Genomic DNA, 18352 nt, shown 5'->3' with positions numbered 1-18352 from the left:
GAACTGGTGCACAAAGATGGGGCAGGGACCATTGTGGCACATATGACATCGGGGAAATGGGAAATGACATGGAAAATCAGCAAATGTAGCTGTTGGAGAGTTCTGAGGGGAGCTGGATAACAGGAAAAGATGCGGAAAAGTATGTACAGGCATACAAAAACACACACAAAAAAGTAAGCAAAAACACATAAAAGTGCATAAACATGTGAACAAATACATAAAACTGCATAAAAATTGCACAAAAATATGGGGCAAAAAGAAACAGACAAGGTATGGGAGTTGGTGTGGCTTACACAATCTCAAAACAGATCCGGACCTAATCACACTCCCTGCAGACAAAGGCTCCACCACTGTTGTGATAAGTTGCTGTGACTACCTGGCAGAAGGCGTCTGCCAAATGTCTGACTTGTCCAGGTATAAACTCTGCCATAGTAATCCCTGCTTAAAGCATGTGGCTCTTCCCAGAAAACCACACACACCTTCTACATGCAACAATCCTGGACACCCCATTGTAGCTGGTTATTCTGCCCTCACTGAAAGGATTTCTGTCCTCATTGACCAGCACCTCCAACCAGTTGCCCATAATCTAGTCTCTCACATCAAAGATACTAACCACTCCCTTCACTAACTCGCACTATACTCACCACTTTACCACCTTGTTCCCTACTAGTCACTACTGATGCCACTTCTCTAGACACCAACATCCCTCATGCTCATGGTCTTGCTGCAATTGAACACTACCTTCCCCAACATCCTTCAGACTGCAAACCCACTACCTCATTTACCTAACTAACTTAAACCTAACTCATAACTACTTGTCCTTTCATGGGAAGGTATACAAACAAATACACGACACAGTCATGGACACCCACATGGTACCTTCCTGTGCCAACCTGTTTACGGTACATCTAGAGGAAACACTACTGTCCTCCCACTACCCCAAACCCTTGATCTAGTTCAGAATCATTGATTATGTCTTCTTGATCTGGGCTCAGGACCCTTTCTCATTCCTTCACAATCTCAACATCTTCTCTACCACTCTCTTCACTTAGTTCTCTTCAACCCAATGTGCTATTTCCCTAGATGTTGACCACCTCCACTCTGATGGCTTCATCCGCAACTTTCTCCACATTAAACCTATAAACTGCTAGCAATACCTGCATTTTGACAGCTGTCATTCCCTTTCACATCAAAATCCCTCCCATACAGCCTTGCTACCTGGGGCAGCATATCTAGAGTGACAAGAACTCCCTTTCCCAGTATGCTGAATGTCTCACCAAGGCCTTCACGGACAGGCACTATCCTCTTGACCTAGTCCACAAACAAATTTTCCATGCCATTTCCTCACACACCCCCAATTCTCCCACCACCCTCAAGAAAGACAAAGGAGTGCTCCCTTTGTCATCCAGTGCCAACCCAAACTGGAACAACTGAATCACATCCTTTGTCAGACCTTTGATAGCCAAGAAGCATGCCCTAAAATGAGGGACATCTGACCCTAGTCCTTCATACCCCTCCCAAGTGGTGTTCTGTTGCCCATCCAACTGTCACAACATTCTAGTATATCCTTATGCCACTTACAGTCCCAAATCCTTGCGACACACATATCATATTCCTGTGGTGGACCCAGGTGCAAAACTTGCCCAATCCACCCACCCATCACTTCCTTTTCTAGTCTTGTCACAAGCTTATCTTACCCCATGAAGACCGGGCCAACTGTGAAAGCAGCCATGTTGTGGTATGACTAGAAACTAGCTGTCCGCCAGGAGGAACGGCCTCTGCCAAACTGTGGTCAAGAGCAAAATAGACCATTCTATGGCCTAACATGTAGCCAAACATATCGTGCAAGTTTTTTGAATGGCTGCTTCACAACCTGGGCCACCTGGGTGCTCCCCTCCACCACCAGCTTTTCTTAAGCGGCTCCGGAACGCCCTATACTTGCAATGTTAAAATAATGCTTATAAATTACATCTTTCCTCACAAAGTATTTGAGGCAGGAAGTTGAACTTTTTACAGATTATTTATTGGAATATGGCCTACAACTTAACACAGGGATTTTACAAAATTTTAGTTCAGTTATTAAAGATGATTTTTTTTCAATTGTAATGAAAATTCACAACATTTTTTTGCAATTTTTTATTTATATATTCAAAAATATACAGTTTTTTGGAAAAAGGCTGTGTTAAATTATGCAGAAGGTACTGTGTAACATTTACTGAAAGTTTGAAACAAATATGTTTGGAAGATCCTTAGAAAACATGTAATTAGTATGAGAAAATAACAGTTTTGGGAATCGAGCGACAAAGATTGGATTAACTTTTTAGTGCATTCCAGGTCCATAGGATGGATTATCTTCATCCTCTGCAAACTCCTCCTCCAGCTTCCTCTTGTTCCTCCTCCTGTTTACTCTTGCTTGTATTTCTAGACTCTTTAGAGCCCTGTCTGCAGCCCGAAGGCGTTCCTTGTCTAAAGCAAGCATCGCTCGTACCATGTTAGAACCTATCTTCATTCCCATATTTCTAAATACCTTGCACCTTACAATGTTGCCATCATTGAAAGTCGCAACAGCATCATACACACCGAAGTGAAGTGTTTCTATTCCAACAAATACAGTCTTGGGGATTCTCGACCATATAACACTATTTACACTTTCATTGGGGTTTTGAGTTTTTCCGTGAATACACTTTTTCAACAGTTCAGGTGCTGCTAAGTCTCTGAAAATAGGTTTTATCACCTCCATTATTGCATGAGGCAGACTATGCTTATGAGTGTACACTTCACCAGTTAGCAAGTATTTTCTTTCCCACTTTGACTGCTATGGGCAGGTGTACTTGAGAGGTTAGGTTCACTCACTTGGTTATCGTCTTTATTGTTTACAGTAATAACACATACCTTTGGCTTTCCAACATTTCTCCTTTTCTTAAAAGCCTTCAGAGGATTTCTAATAACTTTACTTTTAATCATTATTATACTTCAACAAAACAGAGACTCAAAAAACAGAATTAATTACGAATATTTTCGAGATAACGACAGAGTAAATAAACATGAAACAATCGACAATTACACCAGCGATATATATTGAACCATCACAGGTTAGCCACAACACATACTTTATCTCACATCACTAAAATGTACCTGATGAACACGGACGTTAATAATAACACCATTTGACAGCAGTTTAAGAGCGCCACAGTGGGTCACGCCCATGTAGAACACATTTCAAAAAAAATTTAAAAATAGTTGTAGTCTTCGGAATTGAATAAATTATATATCTATTAAAAGGTAATAGTCTGCAGATTCAGAAAACGCAAAAAAGTAAAAATTGAACTTTTCATGATTTTGAGCCTTTCCGGAGCCCCGTAACTGCCCCCTCATCCTGTCAACTGGTCCCATTTCACATTCCCTCACCTTCTTTGTGCATTCGCCTATGACAATGTGCCCCCCACCTGCCCTTTCCCCTCCCCAGCTCCTCTCCTTTCCCACTCTGTGTTCCCCCTCCCCTTCTCCCCCCCCTCCCCCAACCACCACCACCACCACCACCACCACCACCACCAGTCTGCGCTGCGCCTGACAGTCTCTAGTTCCTGCATACCTCGCCAGACAGCACTCTTCCCTCCCCCCACCCATACTGTGCCGTCTCTCCCCCTTCCCTGCCCCACTTCAGATTGCTATTCATGTGACAGTCACATTCATGTTGGAGCTGCTGGTAGAAACGGTCATGTGTGTGTGTGAGGTGTACTTGCTTGTGTGAATGTCTGTGTGCTTTGTCTGCCGAAGAAGGCTTTGGCCGAAAGCTATAATGTTTAACAGTCTTTTTGTTGTGCTCCTCTGCAACTCAGTGGGTTATCCTTACAGTGGGTAGCACTCTATCCTTTTCCTAATATTGTTGATATTCCAACCTGTAGTTTACGTTGTTTGATTTTAGCTAATAATTTGGTAAGTTGTCAGGACTAGGCTCCATAGAGTAGGATTGAAAGGAATATTCACGATTTTGTATATACTCACCTAAGGGGTGATAATAAGAAATTGGTGTGGATGACACTAATAAAACTCCCTCAAAAATAGTGGTTATGGCAAGTATTAATTTCAGTACAATGAGGGCGAAGATGATGATGGTGTAGCTCTTTAGCTGTAGGGTTGTGTGTTGTGTGCTGAATAGACAGTGTTGTGACTTGTCTGGAAACATGCATGTTTTGTATATCAGCATTGAATATTCAGGTTCTGATGCTTTTTTTTCCCCCTCCTCCCCCCCCCCCCCATCCCCGATTTCAGTTCAAAGCAGAACTTTCCTGACAGACTCACAGCGTCATGCTTCAAATTGTTATGTTGACCGTAGTGTGAAGAGTGTCAGGTTTGAAACATTATGCATTGAATGTCTATTGATAGCACATTCCACTGACAAGAGTTTGAGATGTGTTGCTGTGGGGATTTCTCACATACTTGAGGTTATCATAAAATGAGAAAGCATGGCATAGAATCATGACAGTGAAATTTCCAGAAGCAGCAAGCATTTATCTTGTGGAATTGTTGGTAAAATAGTAAATTGTAGCTGAATTTGGAATTCTCACTAATAAGTGATGTGGTAATTTAAAAAATTCGTTTGTGGTCATAGCTAGTAAAGTAAAACTTGCTCCCACATGCAACAAAAAATTATTAAGTAAAATTTGGAATTTGAAACTGAAAATCTCGGGGAAATCTTTTGATGAAACAGTCACCACCCTGTCTGATGATAGTACAGAGAACAGTTGCGTATCATCCAGGTCCAAGAAGCTCACAAATATTAACAGGGTCACATAAGTGACCTTACAGATCTCAGAAGTATTTGAAATTTTGTTGCTGGATGATGATAGTAATAATCACAATAAATTTCAATTAAATGTTGTTGTTCAGGTCAGTGATCAGGACAAATATTTTGCCAGAACCAGGCTAGTCGTTAAACTCTTTGGACAAGCAGATGTCTGTGTAAAAAACTCTGACAATTTAATTTGAAACTTTATTAGTTTACCGTGTACTGGTTGTTTTGTAGGTTTAAAATTTTTCTAGTGGAATTATTTAAACCATGCTGAGTTTGACAACTTCTTTGACTGTCTTGGTATTTGGTTTTTGAAGAAAATTTGTGTCAAGTTGCTTTTAATGTGGAATTCTAAAACAGTCTCAAACAATGCATTCCTGAAAGGGGTTTGACTTTATAATGATTAGAAAGCAATTGATTAAGCTCATTCTCCAGTTCTAAATTCTAGTTAAGTATGTGCTTATTTAACAGCCTGAATCAGCTGCACAAAAAAATGTGAAGCTCCTGTATGCTATAATAAACTAACCTTAAATTAATAAGGCAGTTTTACCTGCTTTTGCACATTTAAGAATAAATAGATTCACAGTCACTCCACTAATCCTCATAGCAAATGCTTTACATATTTACACGTTTTCTTTCTTTTTGCAGGATACTAATAGCCACACTAATAGTTTCATCATCATTTGTCACCTGAATCTCTTCAGACAAAGATCCATGTTTTTGTTATTTGTATCATTTATATGTGTTTTGACAGATCTCTTTTCGGCTCAGTGTTCTTTCACAGAATATTTTAATTTATTTACTGTGCAATATTGAAGTTCAAAATTGTACAGAAGCAAGTATGGACAGTGTTAGGAAGAGAGAGCTCTATGTAATTCAGAGAACAAGTTGATGCCAAGAATTGAAACCTTATTACCACCAATATTGCAAAATACTCCCCATCTCATCCCATGCAGTAAGTCCCCCCTGTTCCGCAGTTATGGGTGACTTTCCCAAAATTTACCCCTTTTCCTAGACTCTCCAATCCTTTTCCTTCACCCGTCTTCCTTCCCCTTCAACCCTTCTGCCTGAAGAAGGAGCCAGTGGCTCTGAAAGCTTGCCTCATTGCAACCTTCTTTTTTGTGTGTTTTCTGCCGCTGCTTGGTGAGTAGATTTTTTATCTATCCAATTAAATTATTTTATCATAAATACTATAAGAGCAAGAGAAAACAATTTAGAACTTTATTAAATAAGAAAAAAACAAAAACACTGATCCAAATGAAATTCAGCCCTAAAAAAAATAGCTCGGACAAAACTGGTGACATACTAAAATCATTGGTCATAAAATTCCATGACTACTTCCTCACAGTGGCAGCAGACATTGTACCCACTAGCTAAATTTTTAAATTACATAGCAGTGTCTTCAGAGTGAAGATTTAACACATCATTGGTGGTTGTATGTCCATTGATTTAAGAAACGGATGCTGTGTGGTCCCACCTGCTGTAAGCTTTTTAGTCTGGATGCTTCTTTGGTGGATCCTCTGTCCGTTTCCCTTACAAACAACAGCTTATCATTTGATGCCCTGAGGCTGAGTGGCCCTTGTTCCACTATAAAAAAATCTGAGATGGTTAGCAAGACTCAGGTGTAAGACATTTGTGTTAGTGACCAGCAACATTACAGCTAGATACGAGAGATGGCGTTGTCCATTGGATGACATTTAAAAAAATCATGTTTGCATTCAGTGTGTGTTTTTTATGAGAAGTCTGCCTTGTGTTGCGAGCAGATTTTGCCTGATTAATCACATGCAGATTTTTTATTCTATCTTGATGCAGACTTCCTAAACATATTATTCATTCCAGGTACAATGCTGATCGAGACATTATGGAGGCAAGCACTGTAAAATTTTCACATGATGAAGTGGGCCTAATTGGCACAACTGTACTCAAAGTTCTTCCACGGTTTAAGCTGTTGCATGTTCATATTGACAAAAACACTATTGAGATTAACAATATGACAATTATCAACCTTACGTTGTTACTCGGAGGTCCAGCACATGAGTCCGTTCTCACTTCCCGTCTGCTTGTATTACAGGTAATTCATAAATTGTATGCTTATTGAATATATTGATATCTCGGAGACTTCTCTTGGTTATATATCTATTTTATATAATAAATATATAAAGAGTATATTGTGTCTTCAATGAAATCATAATTTGCTACTCTCTTCAAACAACAGAAAATCCAGGATTGAATAATGAATAGTAGAGATGCCGAGTTGCAGACAGGCACAAAAAAAAAAAAAAAAAAAAAAAAAAAAAAAAAAAAAAAAAAAAAACTGCTAAACAAGTAGGCTTTTAGCCAAAAGGCCTTCTTCTGAATTAGACAAAACACACACACACACACACACACACACACACACACAAAAAAAACCACTGTGGCTGCCGAGGCCAGACAGTAATTAACTGTGCATGATGGGAGACACATTCTGGGTGGTGGGGACAAAGAGAAAGCTGGGGCATGGAGAGAGAGGGCTAGCAGGGTAGGGGTGGGAGTGTTAAAGTGCTGCTTGTGGGAGCATACAGGGACAAGGTGGAGAGAGGGTAGGGCATTGAGACACAATGGGGAAGTTAGATGGAGGGCAAGAGGGGTGGGGATGGGGGAGGGAGCAGAAAAGGGGAGAAGTAAAAAGACTGTGGGTGAGATGGTGGAATAGAGGGCAGTGTAGTGCTGGCATGGGAACAGGGAAGGAGATAGGTGGGTAAAGGACAATGACTAATGAAACTTAAGGGTTACCCTCCTGGCCTCAACCCTCGTTAGTCATTGTTCTTCACTCATCTATACCCTTCTCTGTTCCCACTCCAGTACTACACAGCCTTCTATTCACCAATGCACCCACATTCATTTTACTTCTCTCCTTTTCTGACTCACCCAAACTCTCGTCCCACCCCCTCCTCCCATGCCCTCTGTCTAACCTCCTGACTGCTCTTAGCTGCCCTACCCTCTTTCCACCTTGTCCCTGTATGCTCCCACAAGCAGCACTTTACTGTCCCACACCTCTACCCTGCTATCCCTCTCCTTCCCTGCCCCAGCCTCCTCCTCATCCCCACCAGCCAGATTGCGTCTCCCATCATGTGTGGTTACTCGCAGTCTGACCTCGGCAGCCAGACACAGTGGTAATATGTGTGTGATGAGTACGTTTGAATGAATGTGTGTGTGGATGGTGTCTAATTCAGAAGAAGGTGTTTTTGGCCAAAAGCTTACTTGTTTAGCATTGTTTTGTTGTGCCTGTCAGCAGCTCAATGTCTCCACTATTTGCTGCTCTCTTGTTATTCTTGTACCTTAAGGAACTATCTTGCCCAATAAAATGTTGAATAGGTCAGGCATTTCAGCGTGTGTGTGTTTCTGCCCAGAACTCTGTCCAAATTATGAAATGTTTGGTATTTGTATGGGCATCCACCATTGCCGTGATCACTCAGTAAATTCCCCGAGAAAAGAACTTCACTTACGTTGTTTATGTAAAGTCGTTAAAAGGCAGGAGGTAACCTCAGGCACATTACTGTAGTCTGACAGAGCAAACAGTGTTTAGTGTTGTTATTAAAAATTTGGCAGGGTTTGATTTCAGAGTGTTTATAGAGAACAGAATGTTGCAATGGCAACTTTCTCAATAAGATTTTGAGCAAGTATAATTACTTGCAGCTAGAATTTAAAGCCTGTGACAATCTGAAGTGATAGGAAACAAAATGATTGTAAGATACACTGATTTCATTCCTGAAGAATGATTAATAAAAAATGAAGGAAATAAAACTTCATTTATGGAACAGATAGCTCTGTAAAACATTTCTGATGACAACTTTTGAACCTTTCTGGCATGCACCAATTCATTCCAGACTGCACTGATGAGGTATACCAAGTCAGCCTTTGTAGTATAGCTCAGAGTTGGGCTAAATTAAATTATCTTTGCCTGAAGAGTAAATAGATTGTACTCGGTCACAATAATGTCATGCAAAAACATAAAATACTGTATGCAGAATGCATAAGTGCCATACTTAAGTTTGCCAATAATAGAGAAGGAAAGTTGCTACTCACCATATAGCAGAGATGCTGAGTCACAGAGAGACACAACAAAAAGATTCTCACAATTATAGCTTTGGGCCATTAAGGCCTTTGTCAACAATAAATACACACACACGCATGACTGCAGTCTCAGGCAGCTGAAACCACACTTGTTTGATACTTAAATTTGCAATAGTTCCACGTCCCTCTTGCAGAGAGTATGTTACATTGTGCCTAAATGTTAAATTCAGGATATGGTTTCCTGTACATAGTAGAAGCAAACCATTTTCAGTTAAAGCTCATTTCACTGAACTGTGGGAGAATGTAAATACTGGAAGGCACCAATGAGCTGTAGAAAAGACAGTAGCAGTGGCTAGGTACAATGTTTTATTATTACCACTTATGATAATGAGCAGCAGTACAACAGAAGTGACTTGACAAGTGAAGCTGTGTTAGGTATAGTGAGGGACCATGACAATAGGAGAAGAGCATACACAGAATGTTTCCCAGAATGGAGGAACTCAGATGACTCCATAGTGTTTAAAGTATGTAACTAAACTATTCACATTGTTTCATACTGGGAAAGATAAACTGTAAGTGCCTGAGTACGTATTTAGTGTCACCTGACAGCATTTTTCCCAGGAAGGAATAAATAAAAGTAATGAAGAGGTAATAACTGATTTGTTAAAACATATTGATCAGTTGACAGGCAGTGAACAAATGCATGAAATATTTCTAAAACATACTAAATATTAGTTTGGTTATACCAGTCACAACCATTAAACTGGCACAAAGTATAAATGAGAGGAGTGAGTGAGGAGGCAAAATGATAAGAGTGTATATGCTTTGCTGACATGGCGATGCTGGCAGAACAAAGAAGGTATGTAATTGGTGGAAGACCTAAACAGCAAATGTGAAGTATTTGGATTGAAAATAAATCAGAAAAAGACCAAAAGTATGATACTTGGAGGAAAAAGAGAGACGTCCAAATCACAATAAATTGACAACTCCAGAAAGCTGCAAAATTCAAGTACTTTAGAAATCTTATAACAGAAGACTTGAAATGTTACACAGATATAAAACTGAGAAAAGTGATAATCAAGCAAGCATTTGAAAAGAATAGGGGGAAATGCTATGCAGGCCATTGAAGGGAAAAAAAGACTAATGAGAAGATTGTCCAAATGCTCTACAAATGGCACAGTTTTATTTGGTACAGAGGCCTGGACATTGTGAACAGACGAGGAAAGAAGGCTGGAGGTACTCAAAATGTGGGTATGGAGGAAACTAGAATGGTGAGTTGAGAAGGCAGGATGAGGAACAAGAAGCTGTTGAAGAGCTGGGAAAAACAGAAATCTCTTACACACCACAAGGAACAGAAAGAAAAATTGGCTAAGCCACATCTTGAGATACCATTGCTTACTCCAGCAACAGATTGAAGATATGGTAAAGGGAAAGAGGGGGATATAAAAAAGAAGATATCAACTAACAGGCAGTATCAGGGAAGAAAACAATAATTACACGGAACTAAAGAGAAAGTATGAGGCAGAACTACCGTTAATAATGATTTAGAGACTGGAGTACTACATAATAATGAAAAAGGTTTTTATTAAAGAACATAAAAATAAATTTTAGAACAATAGGCCATGTTTAAAAATAATAGTTAAACTCTGTGACAGTACTTTAAAGATGCCAATTGCACGATCACTCATTTTTCTCCTTCTTACAGCCATGAAAGAAATAATGAGTACATTTGTTAAGATGTAAATATTTAGTCCACCTTACCTTTGAAGATGTGACTGGAATGCAAGAAAAGTTAAATAATAATAAATCCAATACCTGCTGCACCAGTGGACAAGACGGCACACATATTAACATGCTGCACTCATTTTCAGAAAGAGCAGGCTTGAAACCCCCATCCGGCCATCCAAATATATATTTATATCATCATGATGATACTTATATATAAGTATAAATATAAGATAAATATATGATATGTACATATATAAAATAAGGAAAGGCAAACACTCACCTATTGCTGACTGAAGTGTAGCACACAGAAACATGCAACAGATAACAGTACAATATTATGAAAAGGAAAGTCGCTACACACCATATAGTGGAAATGCTGAGTCACAGATATGCACAACAAAAAGACTGTCAAAATATAAGCTTTTGGTCAACAAGGCCTTTGTTGAAAATAGACAACACGCACGCACGCACGCACGCCTGCAGCCACTGGCAGCTGGAGGCACACTGTGAACAACAGCAGCAGTCGATGATGAGAGTGGCAAGTGGGTGGGAGTAAGAAGGAGACTGAGGCAGTGAGGGGGAGGGATAGCAGGGTAGGGATGGGGAATAGTGAAGTGCTGCTGGGGAGCTCACAAGGATGAAGTGGAGAGAGGCTAGAGCAGCTAGAAGCAGTTGGGAGCTGAGATGGAGGGCAGGGGAGAGGTGGAGGGGGAGGGGGTAGCGGAAAAGGAGAGCAGTAAGAAAAATGGGTGAATTGGTGGAATGAGGGTTGTGTAGTGCTGGAATGAGGACAGGGAAGGGGCTGGATGGGTGAGAAAAATGACTAACGAAGGTTGAGGCCAGGAGGGTTACAGGAACATAGGATATATTGCAGGGAGAGTTCCCACCTGCTCAATTCAGAAAAGCTGATGTTGGTGGGAAGGATCCATATGGCACAGGCTGTGAAGCAGTCATTGAAATGAAGGATGTCATGTTGCTCAGCAACGGGGTGGTCTGCTTGTTTCTTGGCAACAGTTACTTGGTGGCCATTCATGCGGACAGACAGCCTGTTGGTTGTCATGCCCACATAGAATGCAGCACTATGGTTGCAGCTTAGCTGGTAGATTACATGACTGGTTTTATAAGTAGCTCTCCCTTTGATGGGATAGGTAATGTTTGTGACACAACTTGAGTAGGTGGTGGTGGTGGTGGTGGTGGTGGTGGTGGTAGTGGGAGGATGTATGGGACAGGTCTTGCATTCAGATCTATTACAGGGATATGAGCCATGAGGAAAGAAGTTGGGAGCAGGGGTTCTGTTGGGATGAGTGGATATATTGTGTAGTTTCGGTGGATGGCAGAATACCACTGTGGGAGGGGTGGGAAGGATAGTGGGCAGGACATCTCTCATTTCAGGGCATGACAACAGGTAGTTGAAACCCTGGAAGAGAATGTAATGTTTGTATGCAAACACAGTGTATATCACAAGATCATGACACAATAGTGAAGTATGCAGCTAAAGTTTTAATAAACATGGGTGTGAAAATGGTAACAAATGTGCAACTGAATGGAAAAACTGTCTCCACAGCATGATTATAATAAGGATGTTTCATTTTTATTAATCTCCAGCAATATAAACATGTACATGAATGTGTAAACACCTGAGAATGGGCATAAGCCAAAACCAGGTGTGTGATAAATAAATAAATCTTTTATTGTGACTGGTAATGGGAATTTTTTTACACTCTATAAAGGAACAGTCATGGAGTTCAACATCATCCACTGTGGATAAAATTCACTGAGTGTAATTCAGTTGCGCCAGTCCTGCATGGTATTGATTTATGAGGGGAATGCTCCTCTGTGGCTGGACGGAGAGACTTTGGGAGGTTGTGGGAGACTGGAAAGATAAGGCACTGGAGATTTGTTTTTGTACAAGATTGAGAGGATAATTATGGTCTGTGAGGGCCTCAGTGAGACCCTCGTTATATTTTAAGAGGGACTGCTTGTCACTGCAGATTTGACAACGACAGGTGTCTAGGCTGTATGGAAGGGACTTCTTGGTATGGAATGGGTGGCAGCCATTGAAGTGGAGGTGTTGCCCATTGAAGTGGAGGTGTTGCTGGTGGTTAGTAGATTTGATATGGACAGAGGTACTGATGTAGCCATCTTTGAGATGGAGATCAACATTGAAGAAAGTGGCTTGATGAGTTGACTAGGACCAGGTGATGCGAATGGGGGAGAAGGTGTTGAGGTTCTGAAGGAATTTGGATAGGGTGTCCTCACCCTTGATCCAGACCACGAAGATGTCATCAGTGAATCTGAACCAGGTGAGAGGTATGGGATTCTAGGTGTTTAGGGAGGATTCCTCTAGATGGCCCATGAATAGGTTGGCATAGGATGGTGCCAAGCAGTTGCCCATAGTCATATGTTGGATTTGTTTGTAGGTAATGCCTTAAAAAGAAGATACCAACCATTTCCTTCACCAACTCTCGACAGTCCCTGCCCTTTACCACACAGTGCCCTGCTCGTCACTATTGATACCACCACCCTTTACACTCACATTCCTAATGCCCATGGTCTTACCACTGTTGAACACTACCTTTCCCAAAACACGACAGATTCCAAACAAACAACCTCCTTCCTTTGAAGGCATTACCTACAAAGAAATCTGGGGTACGGCTATGGGTACCCACATGGCACCATCTTATGCCAACCTTTTCATGGGCCATGTAGAGGAATCCTTCCTAAACACACAGAATTGTGATCTGGATCAAGGGTGATGGCACCTTATCTAAATTCCTCCAGAACCTCAACACCTTCTCCCCCATTTGCATCACTTGCTCCTACTCAACCCATAAACCCACCTTCCTCAATGTTGACGTCCCCTCAAAGATGGCTACATTAGTACCTCTGTGCATATCAAATCTACTAACCACCAGCAATACCTCCACTTTGATGGCTGCCACCCGTTCCATACCAAGAAGTCCCTTCCATACAGGCTAGCCAGAAGTGGTTATTGCATCTGCTGTGACAAGCGGTCCCTCTCGAAGTTTACCGAGGGTCTCACTGAGGCCTTCACTGACCAATCTTGTACAAAAACAAATCTCCTGTGCCTTATCTTCCCAGTCTCCCACAACCTCCCAAAGTCTCACCATCTGGCCACAGAGGAGCATTCCCCTCGTAACCCAGACTGGAGCAACTGCCAGGGTTTCGACTACTTCCCATCGTGCCCTGAAATGAGAAATGTCCTGCACACTATCCTTCCCACCCATCCCACAGTGGTATTATGCCTTCCACCGAACCTACACAATATACTCATCCATCCCTACAGAACCCCTGCTCCCAACCCCTTACCTCATGGTACATATCCCTGTAATAGACATAGATGCAAGATCTGTACCATCTTCCTCCCACCACCACCTACTGCATTCCAGTCACAAACATCACCTATCCCATCAAAGACCGGGCTGCTTGTTAAACCAGTCATGAAATCTACAAGCTAAACTGCAACCGCTGTCCTGCATTCTATGTGGGCTTGACAACCAACAAGCTGTCTGTCCGCATGAATGGCCACCGACAAACTGTGGCCAAGAAACGAGTGGACCACCCTTTTGCTGAGCACGCTGCCCAACATGACATCCTTCATTTCAATCACTGCTTCACAGCCTGTGTCGTATGGATCCTTCCCACCTACACCAGCTTATCTGAATTGTGCAGGTGGGACCTCTCCCTGGCAAAATATATCCTATGTTCCTGTCCTCACCCATCCAGCCCCTTCCCTGTTCCCATTCCAGCACTACACAACCCTCATTCCACCAATGCACCCATTTTTTTTTTTTACTGCTCTCCTTTTCCGCTACCCCCTCCACCTCTCCCCTGCCCTCCATCTCAGCTCCCACCTGCATCTAGCTGCTCTAGCCTCTCTCCGCTTCATCCTTGTGAGCTCCCCAGCAGCACTTCACTATCCCCCATCCCTATCCTGCTATCCCTCCCCTCTCCAGCCCAGCCTCCTCCTTACCCCCACCCAATTGCCACTCCCATCGTGCACTGCGGCTGTTGCTCACAGTGTTGCTTCAGCAGTAGCTGCAGTCGTGTGTGTGTTTGTGTGTGTGTGTGTGTGTGTGTGTGTCATCTATTTTCAACAAAGGCCTCGTTGGCTGAAAGCTTATATTGTGACAGTCTTTTTGTTGTGCCTATCTGCGACTCAGCATCTCTGGTATATGGTGAGTAGCAACTTTCCTTTTCACAATATTGTTACATTCCATCCTGGATTTTCCACTGTTTGATTCTACAGATAGCAGTATTTACCTTAGCTTTCGAGCTCTTGTCTAGCATAAGTACACACAACCACACAGGCATCCAAATGCACACTAGTGTGGCCACAGCAAGACAGGATTATGTTTCCACAATTTTCCTAAATTGATTAAATCAAATGCTTGTATGGGTTTCTTTTGAACTAGTTTGCTTCCCCATCCTTGCGTGGTGTTAGGTAATTAATAAATCAAGAATTTGCTAGATAGGAATCGCTGATATTGGCTCCTTCCATAGAGTAATGCAAGTAAGTATTAAAATTGCTATCCACCATGTCGTATCTTCCAGTTTTAGCATAAATTATAAAAGGAATTATCTGCCATTATTCAAACAACTGTTGTCTTGTACACGGACTGGTACTGGTGGTACATTTAGCCATCGCGAGAACGTTGCAAATCTCATAGAAAGTTTGAAGTGGGACACACTTGCAGACAGACGATGCGCTAAATGGAAGGAGCTGCTCACCAAATTTTGGAATCCAATCTTCGCCGAGGATATAGAGCATATGTTATTACCACCAGCTTTCAGATTGCGTAATGATCATCATTCAGAGAGCAGGGAAATAAGAGCTTGTACTGAGGAGTTCAGACAGTCGTCTTTCCCTCGCGCGATCCACGAGTGGAACAGAGGGGGGGAAATATGACTTTGGCGGGAATCGTGCCCTCTGGCACACACTGCTTGGTGGCTAGCGGAGTATATAAGTAGATGTAGATGTAGACATATAACAGTGGCAAATTTCTGTCATATTGTGACATGTCTTGAGGTAATTTAGTAAGTAATCTTGTGAAGATAAATCGAGTATTACTTCAGAGTTATTGGACTCCGCCTTGTCCAATACGTATAATAAAGTTCTTTTTGGAAATTAGATAGTCACTTCGAGTCCCGGTCGGGGCACACATTTTCAACATATCCCCAGTGAAGTATATCAACGCCTGTTTGCAGCTAGGGTGTCTATTTAATTATCATTTGATTTCTAGCAAAGCTGCATGGTCTTCCACGGTATGTGTTCTTTCGGGAACAGATACTACCGTCATATATAGTTAAAATATGGCTTCCCGGCCATTGACCTTCTTGTGTGAACGCACACGCTATGCCCGAACTCGTACGGGATTTGGTAGATTAATCTGCCACGACTAATAAGTATGATGGGCAAACATCTATTAGGCGCACTACGAATGTAGTGGTGTGGACATGTTGGGAATGTGGATCTCACGGGGAGTGTGCAAGGGATAAGTCCCTGCAGACACACTATCCTCTGTGCCCTCGGTGGCTCAGATGGATAGAGCGTCTGCCATGTAAGCTGGAGATCCCGGGTTCGAGTCCCGGTCGGGGCACACATTTTCAACATGTCCCCAGTGAAGTATATCAACGCCTGTTTGCAGCTAGGGTGTCTATTTAATTATCATTTCATTTCTAGCAAAGCTGCATGGTCTTCCACGGTATGTGTTCTTTCGGGAACAGATACTACCGTCATATATATATATGCTAAGGGCCCAAGTTTTACTTCTGAAAATAAAACATTTGTTTACAATAAAATATTGTTCTTGTTGGTGATACTATTTACATTTCCTCTTTGGTCATATACAGGTTGCATGTGGCTTACAGTATATGATTCCATATTCTTTTGTTTTAGTATTATAAATCAAGTTACAGTAGTATACTTACCTTTCAGATGCTTCCTTTGTTAGCTACTTCGGTAGTCTTGTGTTTTCTTTGTGAAACATTAAATTATTGTGTACAGGGCATCTGCAGTATTCTGGCATTCATCATTCGCTATCCAATGGCAGCCCTCTTCTACGATGTTGGACCTGCGTAATGTGGCATTACTGGATAGATTGACTCAGTGTTTCTAGTCAGTGAAGTCAGGAAATTGCTTAGGCGAAAAAGAAGACATTGAAAGAAGATTTTATCAATTTTTGAAAAGTGCAGGTGCTCTTTTGTCTCCTTTTTGTAATAATGAACTGAACAATATTGTGATTTTATCCCAGATGCATTTATTGAGTGTGAGTGAGTCCAAGAGAAACAGTGATTTGACTTTGTCACATTTTGAATTGTTTTACTAGCAGTTGCTCACAAAAAGTACTGTCAGTAGACATATAAGCTCATTTGTAATGCTCTTCAAGAGGGGAAAAATGGATTTTTCTGATGTGCAGACTTGCACAAAATTTATGTGCAAGAAATAAAAACTTTATCATAAAAAGTTTAATTACTTTCTTGTTAAATGGGTCCACAGCTCCTGTAATATTGTAAATGTCGTCATCTTGATTTCAGCTTTTAGAATTTTATTTTAGAAAATAAAAAAGTTTGATTGTCACTTTATTTTGAAGACAAGCAGGTTTTGCAATTTGGGTTTTATTCTAATTCTGTGTAGCTATGCATTAGTTTTCTGGTATTTTAATGTTAAAGATGTTATTTTCATAACCCACACATATGTATGTATGGGGGTCCACATCTCCTCCTAAGCCACGGGGTCAATTTCAACGAGACTTTGTGTACCTGTCATGTACTGTGTGAAAAGACCACTGTGATGTTGGTGGTAATCACCTACACCCAAAAGGAGTAGGAGTGAGAAAGAAGCGTAGCTCACAATGCACAAATAGCCAGACTATACTCACTGACATCTCTCACAAAATGATGAAAGTAAAGAAGTTATTCCTTGTTACAATTTCACTCTTCATGCACTAAAACTGCTACAGCAGGCATGACCTTTTAATTTATTACTTCTTTACTATTTACCCTATTAGTATAATATTTTGCAGACAGTATTCAAATTGTCACTGAGTGAAATGTAGTTCAGGAGATATGACTTCACAACTGAGCTGCATGAAAAACTGCCACATCATGCATGTTTTAATTTATTACTGCTTTACTACTAACTTTACTTGCAAAACATTTTGCATACAGTATTCACATATACCTGTATGTACCTGCAAAAGTATATATCAATGTATGAAACATAGTTGAGGAGATATGACGTCATAAACATTTAGCTTCAGGGTGAATTTTCGTTAGATAAAGGTAAAACAGGTGTACAGATGTGTGTGAAATATATGTGATGGACATACCTGGGCAAAGCTGCAGGCAAAAAGCTCCTCTTATACCCCTGCATTGATTTCGGCCAAAGTTGGTACAGACGGGTGATTCACGAAGATATACAAATATTTTAATATGTTATTCTGCAAGTAAAACTAAGGAAAACAGTTCATATAAACAAAGGTCCACAAATGTTTAGTTACGGAGTTATGGCTAATGAAAGATTTTGCCTGAAATTTTGTAACTTCGCTAATATGAAGCCATTGCAAAACTGTACGAGATTACAGTAAAGTAAGATTTCCATTTATTTTGTTGTTATTGGTCTGGTGAAACTAATAAAACATGTCCCAGACGAGTAACTTCCTTAACACTGAGCTTTGTTTTTTCCGGTTTAACATGAATTCACATGTACTACAGTATTAGTAAAAGCAGATTGTCTGACACATTCTTATAGTTTCA

At 41.0% G+C, this 18352-nt stretch overlaps 1 protein-coding gene across 1 annotated transcript in view; it reads left to right on the top strand.

The window, feature by feature from the left end:
- LOC126194662 (UDP-N-acetylglucosamine--dolichyl-phosphate N-acetylglucosaminephosphotransferase) overlaps nucleotides 1–17066 on the top strand; it is a 145546-nt gene extending 128480 nt beyond the window's left edge. The window contains exons 6-7 of the mRNA XM_049932860.1: nucleotides 6632–6863; nucleotides 16602–17066. Coding sequence (XP_049788817.1) covers nucleotides 6632–6863; nucleotides 16602–16676 — 307 coding nt within the window. The 3' untranslated portion in view covers nucleotides 16677–17066. The remainder of the gene's footprint in view (nucleotides 1–6631; nucleotides 6864–16601) is intronic.
- The last annotated feature ends 1286 nt before the right edge of the window (nucleotides 17067–18352 follow it).

The sequence above is a fragment of the Schistocerca nitens genome, chromosome 7 (assembly GCF_023898315.1).
Source record: "Schistocerca nitens isolate TAMUIC-IGC-003100 chromosome 7, iqSchNite1.1, whole genome shotgun sequence".
Taxonomy (NCBI): Eukaryota; Metazoa; Arthropoda; class Insecta; order Orthoptera; family Acrididae; genus Schistocerca; species Schistocerca nitens.
The sequence above is the reverse complement of the archived record's forward strand: the minus strand, read 5'-3'. Positions and strand labels throughout refer to the sequence as shown.